Raw genomic sequence first — 11455 nt, forward strand, 5'->3', positions numbered from 1 at the left:
AACAGTATCGAAAAAATGGTTTGCGTATCGAAAATGCCAGTAGGGCATTCGTTCCGAAAGCCGTCGTTGGACGTGCTACACGAGCCAGTCCGACCATGGCCAATTATTCCACCGTGGCACCCAGAGTTGAGACGTTTACTCGCACCGAACGATGACACCGTCGAGCGTCGTCAAAGGTTCCAGCCGAATATTCTCACTCGCCGGCCGCCAACTCCGGAAGTAACCGACATTATCACGGTAATGCCAAGCGGCGAAGAGCGGCGATATTATGAGATCACCCGCAATGCCAACGACGAGCCGCAACTTCAACCAATCCAGGGACCGGCAAATTCTACCGATCAGCGACAAATCACCTGGACTCAGGTTCATCGGCGATCAACGGTACGTCCCCTCAACCGCTATGATTCCATCGTCGATGAGATACTCCAGTCGCGGTATGAGCCCGAGCCGAACACGGAATTCAATCGTCTACCACTCAACGAAGCGCCGACGACACATCCGTTCACGATCCTGTTGGAACGAGTCACCGCGCCGCTTACTTACGTCGATGACATTCGAATTGCACCGCAATGACCAGTTTCTTCGATACTACCATTGTAAATTTTTTCTTTGTAAATAATTTTTTTTTTGCTTTGTTTTTTGTATTTTTGTATTTTCTTTGTCAAACCTGCCTGCGTGCAGATATTTCAAAGTTTTTTCTTATTATTCTCATCATGGCTGTTATGTAAATATCATGTTAAAATTACTTTTTCTTTTGTTTTCAAATTACATACCTACGTGTATGAATTTTCTGTTACTTGTATTTTCGTTTGAACTAATTTTTAGAAGACTTAATTTTTTGTGATTGATGTATCACGGTGATGACGTTTTTGTTCCTTTGATTAGTATTAATTCTCTTTTGTAACATTTCGTATTATTTCTTGTTTGAATTTTCACCCAGTGATGTGTTTGTCACCTTAATTTGTTAGTTGTTTTGTATTTTTTACTTTTTTATGTTCTAGTATTAATTTTCGTTAATTTGTACATAGTTCCTACAAGCCGTTACTACCTCGTCGAAGGTAGAAACGACTTTATTATTAGTAACATCTTTGTTTGCATTTTCGAAGAGTTTTTTGCTTTATATTTTCTCTCTTGTGTTTTGCAAACCCTTAATGCGATATCGTCGTATATTGCAACTGGTTAAGCGTGATGAATACTCGGCGAAGTAATCTCACGTGAACACCAATCGTTGAATTGGTATTCCATACCCCGTGCAAACTCGAGAATTGATTTGCCAGAATCGATTTTCACGCAGTCTGAATAGATATTTTTTCCACCTCAGGACAAGATGGCGCATGAATCGACAAACAGGTTGATACTGTAAGCCGCAAAGTCTCTTCAAACAATATAAGCCACACAGTAGGTGTAGCTAGTTTGAAGAGCACTCTTTTTTGTCCTGGTTGACACAGGATGTGTCATCGAACGCAACCATTTTATTTATTTATTGGACCGCAGCCCTCAACAAGCAACGGGTCAGTTGAATGCGCATTATCCGACATTCAGGTTGGAAATGTAAGTCGCTCGCTCTCACAAGAACATTAAAATAAGAGGTACTCTGCCAAGGCACGAATCGGATACGCGATACCTATCGAGCCTCTCTCTTTCTAGAGTCTTAGATTGAGGCGAGCTCACGTTATCCGAACGTGACCTAAAATGAAGAATTATCACGCTTCCCGTCCAACCGAGACGGCGCGAGTTCCACTGGACAGAGTTCCGATGGCTCCGTGAATAATTCCAATTTCGTACGTAACGCAAGAACGTTACAAATGTTCAGAGAGCTAAATGAATTACCGCGATGGTATTCGGGATTACCGCGGTGTAGTCCCTTTAAAAGATAAACTGACTTTCCTCTCAAATAAAACGATCAGTTGCAAAGCGCCTTCTCCGACATTCAGGTTGGAAATGTAAGCCGCAAGTCTCCTAGAAGAACATTAATTTAATAGGTACTCTGCCCTGGTATCGCAGGATATAAAGAAGCAACGGATTCGCGTTGTTTTCCTCGTGTTTTGTTGATACCTAAAACGACAACAGGTGCTCTGCCTGGGTAACACCGAAGTGGCTGTTAAAATCCTGCACGATTTTTTCGGAAACTTCGGGCCATTACCAAAAAGACAACAGGTACTCTGCCTGGGTAAACACCCACTATTTTTTCAACGCTGGGTGTTATTACCAAAAAATGACAGATAGTATCTCCACGAGGTGATACAATGTTCAGGGAGCACAATTACCGCGATGGTAATTAGAACTACCGCGGTGTAGTTCTCACACGATAAACTGATCGAGTCTTTCGAGCCACAGGAAAACGATCGTCGAATCGTATCTGAAAGCTCATTTCGGCCTTGTCACATTGCTTGTAATGACAACCAGTTGAAGTATGCGCTTTAATCGACTATCAGGTCAGATTTTGTAAGCCGCTCGTAACACCTCCACTAGGAGCATATTAATAATTGGTACTCTGCCACGGTACGTCTACGCGCCAAGATGTTGAGAACTTGGGACAAGTCACCATCAAATCGCGAGATCTTGAGGAGACTTGTGCTCAAAGACTTCTTCACCTTTGGGCTGTGTAGATGATATTACCGAAAATAGATGGTAACACATTAGGTGTTATATTAGTATGCTCGGAGAGTTTATTTTTACCGTATTGGTATATGCAACTACCGTCGAGTAGATGCAAGGTATTATTCAAACTGGCTCACAATTACAGCAAGTTTAAAATTGGTAAATTAGTGGTCAAGGTTTACGAACCCTTCACACCCTGAAAAAAGGACATGCTATTAATTGGTACTCTGCCATGGAGGCATACCATGCCGACAACCTTGCGCAATGCAGCTTGTTCGAGAGCACGGTATTGCCATCTCCATTGCCAATGGAAAGAACCGCCTGCTAGGGCGATTGTTACCTTGATCATTGGCGATGTGAGCCAAAAATGAACTGTAACACATAAGGTGTTATATACGCATGTTCAAATCAGGAAGACCGCTGATCAGCACTCTTGGTCGTCGAACCAATTGAAACCCATCCAAAGGACATGCACTATTTCGGTTCTCTGCCTCGGTGTTTCCCACCTTGATCTGGAGTCGGTCAGGTTCCCGGCCAGACGACTCACAAGTGGTGAAATCACCGAAAAAGATGGTGCTCTGCCTCGGTACTCACCTACCTAGTCAGCAAGCGGATACTTGTAACGTTACTCGAAGAAACAGACTCGGACAGTAACAGTTTACGGTTTCGCAGAAGACGAAGTAGTGAAGTTACCGAAAATGACCACGCGCCCATTCGCTGGAAAATAAATCGTTGTATTTGTCCCAGCGACTTGGCGATTGGAATCGAAAAGTAACATAGAAGATGTTGCAAGTATGTCCGAATGGGATGCTGACAACTAGGGAATTGAGAGGAACTTGGTAGCATGGTTTACGAACCATTTTTTAGAGCCGCATAAGAACATATTAATAATTGGTACTCTGCCACGGTACGCACCCCGTATCTGGAAGAAATCAGGCATGGTCCTGGAGGATTCCGCGGGTGATGACGTTACCGAAAAGGACAGGTACGCTGCCTGATAATGCCATGACTTGCACGGAACCGGTTACGGGTTCCAGCATGAGATGTAGCGATGACTACCTTTCTGCAAGTCATGACACACACGAAACCGATGACACAGCTTCAATTAAAGAAGCCAGTTTCTTTTCGTAGTTGGTGTTGTTCGAGCTTTCGTGTTATCAAAAATGCCAATTTTAACACAATTAAAGTGTTATAATATGTTCAGACGGACAACGCTGCAAGAAGGATATACTATAATAACAGGTTTCCCAGCCTGCGAATCCCCTGCGAGAATTGCAGAAATCGCTGTGTCATTATTTTGCATATCGATAATCGCGATCCGGCAGGCACGTGCCATTTTTCGCATTATCAACCTCAAAAAATGACAGATTTCTTGCAGACGTCGCAGCGAGCGATTTCGAAAAATGGACGTAACATACAAGATGTTACATATATATATATCCAATGCAGCGAGGCTACCAAGCACAAAATTTGAAATTTGAATACCATTCTTTGATTATTACGCGGTACCACCTATACATGAACCTGTTGCTGGGCCTTGATGGTCGATTAATTTATTTTCTCTTGTCTAAGTTATTCTTTACCGTATGCCTCTGCCATTCTCATCGTAGAAACGCAGGGGGGCAGGGGGACAGCTCCGCTGCCACGTACATGCATAGTATATCATGTTTTTATCCGTGCTTTTCTCCGCTGGTTACGCCATCGAGCAAACCTCAGAGGGGCATATGTGATATACTACTATGCCGTACGTGGTATGTATAGGGCTCGCCCACATGGTAACACTGCGTTGCACTAAGGCAACACTGCGTTGTATTCTCGTCAGCTAGCCATACGAGCCAAGCGACGAGAGTACAGAACGCCAGTAATGTATCCGAGTGCACGCGGGTATGTTATTCACGGTTAATGGGTTAATGCAGTCATTTAAGTATAAGTTTTTACTCTCGAGTGTTAAGTGTTATATTTAGTGCTTTAGTTTTAGTTAGTTGTTAGTGAAACCAATGAATAGACGAGAAGGAGTGATGATCTACTCGTCGCCACTCTGGGTAAGTACTTGCACATATCAGTGTGAATAAGTTAGATCTCCTTGCCAGAGGAGATCACTTATCCAAACCTACACCACAGTGTGTAACACCAACGTGTGTATATTTAGTTTAAGAAAGTGTCATGTTAACTAGTACATTTACATATGTGCTAATCATGTAACGTGTTGTTAATATTGCACACATTAAATATTATTCTCGTGTATAACTTGTTATTATTTATGGTGTGTATGATCATATGTTAAGAGTGTAAAAGCAACCATTTCCTACTCACGCCCTAGCCGAGCATGTGAGGTATTCCGGTGAGTATTTAGTAGAAATACTCTAAGGGATATTTCTTGGAAACAACACAATAGCAACCACAATCGATAAGTACATCTACCTATCACTGCTTTAAGTCAATTTACCCTCTTACAATTTTTTTTTCAATTTTTGGAGAACTCATATTTCAGAATTTTCTTCAATTTTGCTCCGATTTTACATTTGTATGTTTTGTTGTTTTTTTTGTGTGCCAAAAAAATTTTTGAACGAGAGTTATATTTAACTAGAATTTTAAAAATAGACGTATTTTTCTAAATTTAGTTACTATGCCTTGGTTACAAAAAAAGAAATGACTCGTCCGATGAAGAACTCAACTCCCATCGACTCATAAGCCTTAAGATTGAGCCTATATTTTTTCAATTTATTCATTTATAACAACGACGAAGCAGCAGAATAATTTATCTAATGTATCGTTTTTTTTTTGTTTTTTTTTTTTGTTACAGATCCGAAATCAAACAACTTAAATCAGTTCCTCATATTCAAAGGAGAAAATTCTACGGCTTTTATAATGTTCAATGATCTTGAATTGAGCTGTCGTCGCGAATATTCTTTTATCTTTCTCTATCTGTCATTTTTTAAAATGTGAGTATTGCCCATTGAATAATTGACATCAAAATATTCTACATGTTAAACGTACCTATTGTCGAAGGTGGGAGGAGGGGGAGGAGGAGGTGTCGTTACTTATAGTAGAATCGTAAGTGTTGGCATGTGGAGATATTTTAAATTATTAATTTCGAAGCCTTTTTACAAAACCATTGTGTGGGATTTTTGAGGCATCATTGAGTAGTTAATGGAAAGAAAAACAACGTTCGTTTGTTTGGTTTTGAAATTAAAAGTAGATCGGTATTTATACCTATCACAAAAAATGTGTGGTTTGTAATGTGTGCTTATACTTACACTATACCTACCCAAATTTTATATTCTTGTAGGTAAACGTATATATATATTTTTTTTTTTTTTGGAAGAAAATTTTATTACTAGATAACTTTTTTATTTGAAATTTACCTTTTAAATGTTACTAAAAGCGTGGTACCTACCTACCTGTTTATTCAGTTGAGTAAAGATATGTATCGAAATTATCGTAGGTAGGTATAATGTGTAGGTAGTAGGTAATGTTTTCCTAAGAAATTCCTACAATTGTGGAGATTGTTTACGTATTAAAACAAGCACATAGCCAAATATTATATAATAGATATATACGAGTAATATTCATGTTCGTAGGTACTTATTTTTAATAAAGGTTATTGTTTTGTTACAGGTTCCTAAATTATGATTTACGAAAATTTCATTCTACCTTTATTTTCTTTCAATTTACCGCAAAAGTATTTTAAATATGCTAATTTTAATTTAAAATATTTTTTCTTAAACTAACGTTTAAATTTTTTCCTTTCGTTTTGTTATTGGATGTAATTTCTTAAATGTATTTGTTTTTATTATTATCAGTGGCCTATTCCTCTTTCATTATGGCGAAACGTTTGTGTAATTTGTTGGTAAATAAAAAAATTTAACGCATGTAAGTTTATCGTTTATTTATTCGAGAATTTTTACGCTAGGTTTGGAGGTAGAAAATAACAAAAAATACTATCCAGTTCAGGTTTGTTCGTTTTTAGTTATATATTTTATTTGTTCTTAAAAAAAAAAAAAAAAAAAAACGGAACGTTTTTTGACTAATTGAGATAAATACTCGTATAGGTATGGAATTGTTTTTAATAACATTGCTAGTCTGATCAAATTAATCTTCTAAAAATTCATCGATTAAAAATACATTTCATCTGGAATTTCGATCAACTGAATGATAACGTAATTTATAAGCTGGTTCTTTAGATGCAGAAGGACATCTTGAAGCGTTACGAGGATCGATGCAAAATTGTTTACACTTCTGTAGTTTTTCGTGATGTTTCAAATTCTGCAATAATATATTTCCGATTCCTGAGCACGAACTAATTTTAATTAGCTCTTCTTTTTCTTTCTGAAATTAAAAAAAAAATCATGATGAGTAAATATAGGTACCTATACTTATATCTGATGAATTAAACAAAAAGAAAATGCAATTCGATATTTTTGTTTAATTACCTAATCGAAGCAAAGAGAAAGCATTTTTTATCACATAAATAAATTCAAATAAATTTAATTCTCAGACAATGTTACCATTATTTTTAAATTTCCAAGCAGAAATGATGAAGTGATTGTACTTAATTTCCAAACGCTTACCTTCATTTTATCTCGACTGTCATCTTTCTCTTCGACTCCATCAGCTTGATCATCATAATCGAAAACAGAAATGTTTTCATAGCAACTGGACCATCTCTTTCTACATTCTGTGAACAAAAAAAAAAACTTTCTATATTGCATAAATCTAGTACCTACCTATATAAAAAAATGTAAATAAATAATTTATTTTCATCTCACCAGGATCCGCAAACGGATATGGAGGTGCTGGAAAATCATCCCTTTCGATTTTAGCCTTCTCGTTTCGACCAGGTGGTTTGGCAGCTGGAAAATGAGCCAATTCTATGGGTTCTTTGTGATTAATAGACCTAGGGAGTGATTTGGGTCTGGGCGTTTGATTTCTTATGCTTTCGACTAATACTCTCATCGCCGATCTTGCCCTACCACCAGCGCTTTTCAAAACTGAATTTTGATTGGAAACTATAAAAATAGAATACAAATACCTATTGTACACTCAATGAAACTCGTAAGTCGGGACAAATAAAATTATTATGATAAGAGTAGTTACTTACATGATGGATGGTGGAAATGAGGAGATGTAGGAGGTTTATCGTACGGTTCAATTGGTCGTTTGAGGTATCCTAAGGATGGTTCATTTTTTAAGTAGCTATACGTCTGTCTTCGGCTGATATGTTCGTGTTTGTAATGTGGTTTGTTGTATTCTCGCAATATTAATCCCGGACTGCTGGATCGGAACCGGTAATTCTGAATAAAACATAAATTTTTGAGAAAAAGTTTATGAAAATCAACTTAGCCTGTACCTATTTAAACTCTGTTTCTGCTGCGGAACCCGTCATCGAAGAAGAACATTCTGATCCTGATTCTGATAACCGTGTTTTTACTCGAAATCAAAATTACCCTAGGTCCATGAAGAAGAAGTTGGGTCCCAAAATCCTTAAAAATGTATTACGGGTGTCAAAAGTTCAGTTTTTATTTCGGGGTCAAAATATGGTTTTCAGAATCAGAATCAATGTTTTCGAAATCATTTAATTCAAAATATTTCACCTCTATCATTCTTCTCGATGGTCTGAAATTTGTATCTCTTTCCCTTCATTTTAGAAGTCAGAATTTCCCACATCATTGCTTATTTTTTTATTTTTTTTTGTAAAAATCCCACAAAGAAAGAATTTTGATCAAATTGAAATATGGGCAAATTCTAATGGTCTTACTTTCTCAGAGTCAAAAACACATTGTATGCTTTTTACACGAAAAAATAAGATCTTTCCAGAACCCATACTCAATTTTAAAGGTCTCTCACTAGAGTTCAAATCCACCACTAAATTTCTAGGACAAACTTTTGATAAAAAGCTTACCATGGACCCCTCATTTTTTAAAAATCAAATTGGACCTCGTGAAACGTATAAATCTTTTGAAAATAATCAAGAACCCTGAACCCTAAATATAATCCCTCTCTAATAAAACTTCTAATATCATGAAAACAATACAAAACTCAGCCTTAAGGATTTGCATAGGAGCCCTCTATTCGTCTCCAATTGATAGTACTTATTTACTGTGAAGCAGCAGAATTACACCCAGACTTCAGAATAACTTTAATAACAAATAAATTCATCACAACAGCTTCAACCAATCACTCTCGCCCACTCCAATATTCAATTCACTTACCCAACCCTCAGCGTTTTGAACATTTAGAAGGACCTATCTCTGATTTTATTAGAACATTAACCAATCTTCAAATAGACACCAAAACTTTTGTTCAAAAACCAATATCCTACCCTACATAGCTGCTTAAACCTCTTCAAATTGACTACTATTTGAATAATTATTCAAAGAAAAGTCATTCCCCATTAGTTATTAAAAATAACTACCTATCTGGAACTTCTATAAAAATATCCTGAATTCAACCTGCGCTGTTTCACAGATGGATCAAAAATACCAAATCATCATTCTGGATATGCATATACCTACCTACTCTATAAATGGTGCAATTTTAAATTTCAAACTCCCAAACTGTTCATCTATTTATTCTGCTGAACTCACTGCTATCTATCATTGCCTCTGTGATATATGTACTCACCTCTGAACTAGATAACAAACATTTTTTGATCCAGAGTGATTCCTTAAGTTCATTGATTTCTAAACAAAACATATTTTACTGATCACCCTATAGTTCAAAATATTCTTTAAAAAACTATTTGAGCTACAAAATTCCCTCTTTATTATTCAGTTTACGTATGTCCCCAGCCACATTGGAATCACTGGAAACGAAATTGTTGATACTTAAGCAAAATCTGCAACTACTCTTTCCCCCTTGTACCTTCATCACAGCTGACGACATCAAATCTTTTCTCACTCAAAACATATACATGAATTGGCAAAATTTCTGGTCCTAACAAACAGCCAACAAGCTCTTTCAACATAAAAAAAATCATTTCATCCTTGGAAAAACCTCTCCCACTTAAATAGACCTGAAGAAGTTATCATGGCAAGACTGACAATTGGACACACCAAAATCACACATAACCATCTTTACCTGAAAGCCCTCATGTCAATTTTGCTCATCTGAACCCATATCTGTTCAACACCTACTATTCTATTGTCCCCAGTAACACCAAGATCGATTATCTCTTGAAATACCTAGATGAAAACTCTCTCTCAATTCCTGACAGACCCTCCGAAATAGAAAAATCTATTACTCTTGTTAAAAAACACAACCTGACAAATTCAAAATATGTACAAAAATGATGATTTTTTTAAGTCTAGTTTAAAAGAGTTGGAAAAAATTATTCACTTGACTCGTAAAAAAATATAAAAAATTATAACATGAAGTAAAATTCATAAATGCACTTGTTCAAAAAAATAAATAAAAAAATATATAATCAAAGTTACTTACAGAATTTCGATCCATGGAACTCATCATCAGAATCACCTGAACACAAATAATGAACAAAACTCACTAACAAAACTAGACTAGGTAATACAACGAGATCGACTTTTTAAAAAATATATAACTGAACGGATTGCAGAACTGATTGTAGCAAATGCAGTTATCCTTTCTGATCAAATGATTTAACAGAACTGAGGTTTAAACGGTATGTTGCAGTATTTGTAAGACTCGCAAAAACTATTATATGTATGCAGGTAAAAAGTATACCTACCTAGGTGTATGTACTATGAATGATCTATAGAATACAAAGTCCAAATTGAAAAAATAACCTCACAAAAGAATAAGTCGAACACACAATGGCTGAAAAAAAAACAAAAAAAAAACACAGAAAGATCAAAGTCTACTTTCAAATTATAGCAACAAAACAAATTAGAAGGTAGATAAACCTCCTGTTCTGGGTCCGAACTCATTGAATTTCAATTTTACCAAATGACAGGACACGTGTTCTAGACTCAAGTACCTACCTACTTCAACATGATGTCCCTTATCTTAACGAAGATGTTCTTCTGTTCAGAAAACGAATTGTTAGAATCCCCGCAACACACAATGATTATTTTTCTGAGAAAACTATTAATTTTTTCTCAACGTGACTGTCGGTAAATTAGAATAAAAATTTTAATTTATTTTTAACTCAATTCAGCTCGTTACAAATCATTAGGGCAACCCAAAATATGCTCTCATTCAAGGTAAAATATTCAATATATTCGATTTTTTGAGGTGAAATATTCGACAAAAATATTTGATTACCCCTAAATTATTCGAAAATATTCGAAATCAAATTTGGTATCGTTTCACTCGCCTTTACAAGCACATTACAAAAATGGCTACATCGTTGGGTTTTGTTTCCTAAATCACATGCACTATTCGCAATTTCGCAAAATGGAACAAAATTGTTGAATTAAAATTCTATTTTGATTGTCAAAAATAGAAAAAAATTGAAGCTTACTTTAACATTCAATCTTCATTATCATTTCATCAATCATCAATATCATCATCATTAAAAAGAGCCATTTTTTTCATCTTCAACATTCTGTGAAAATGACGTTTCCTGTGTTGCGATTCTCAAAATGCAAAAATTTCCAAAATATTCAGAAATATTCGATAAATTTCGAAATATGTGGTAATTTTAGACAAAAATATTCAAATAGCAATCAAATATGTGAAAATATTCATTTTAAGGCAAAATATTCAAAAATATTCGAAATGAAGTAGGTCTTAAATGAAAGACAATTTTCTGAAACGTAAAATGATTTTGTTACATTTGTAATCGAAGTGCAACAAAAAAACATTCAAAAAAATATATTGGGTTGCCCTACAAATCATGGTGTTAATTTTTGATGTTCTCGAACCCTTTTAAAAA

At 36.0% G+C, this 11455-nt stretch overlaps 2 protein-coding genes across 7 annotated transcripts in view; one reads left to right on the plus strand and one right to left on the minus strand.

Moving 5' to 3' along the window:
• LOC135841631 (uncharacterized) overlaps positions 1-6473 on the plus strand; it is a 147368-nt gene extending 140895 nt beyond the window's left edge. For 5 of the 6 annotated variants that reach the window (XM_065358680.1, XM_065358679.1, XM_065358683.1 and 2 more), the window contains one exon: positions 6-4157. In XM_065358680.1, coding sequence (XP_065214752.1) covers positions 6-573 — 568 coding nt within the window. In that variant the 3' untranslated portion in view covers positions 574-4157. Of the gene's footprint in view, positions 1-5; positions 4158-5404; positions 5544-6219 lie in introns of those variants that run through there. The other variant, XR_010557957.1, reaches the window with a different exon arrangement.
• Positions 6465-10311, minus strand: LOC135841633 (dematin-like). The gene is made up of 5 exons (XM_065358684.1): positions 10042-10311; positions 7703-7895; positions 7371-7610; positions 7173-7279; positions 6465-6930 (listed from the first exon to the last, which is right to left on the minus strand). Exons 1-5 carry the CDS (start codon positions 10066-10068, stop codon positions 6730-6732), a joined length of 768 nt encoding a protein of 255 aa, XP_065214756.1. The 5' UTR covers positions 10069-10311; the 3' UTR covers positions 6465-6729.
• Between the last annotated feature and the right edge of the window lie 1144 nt (positions 10312-11455).

The sequence above is a fragment of the Planococcus citri genome, chromosome 3 (genome assembly GCF_950023065.1).
Source record: "Planococcus citri chromosome 3, ihPlaCitr1.1, whole genome shotgun sequence".
Lineage (NCBI taxonomy): Eukaryota > Metazoa > Arthropoda > Insecta > Hemiptera > Pseudococcidae > Planococcus > Planococcus citri.

Coding starts and splice junctions, on each gene's coding strand:
- LOC135841633 (XM_065358684.1), bottom strand. CDS start 10,068: ATGATGAGTTCCATGGATCGAAATTCT. Junction 7,896..10,041: donor GTTCCATGGATCGAAATTCT/GTAAGTAACTTT, acceptor TGTTTTATTCAG/AATTACCGGTTCCGATCCAG. Junction 6,931..7,172: donor ACAGTCGAGATAAAATGAAG/GTAAGCGTTTGG, acceptor TTTTAATTTCAG/AAAGAAAAAGAAGAGCTAAT.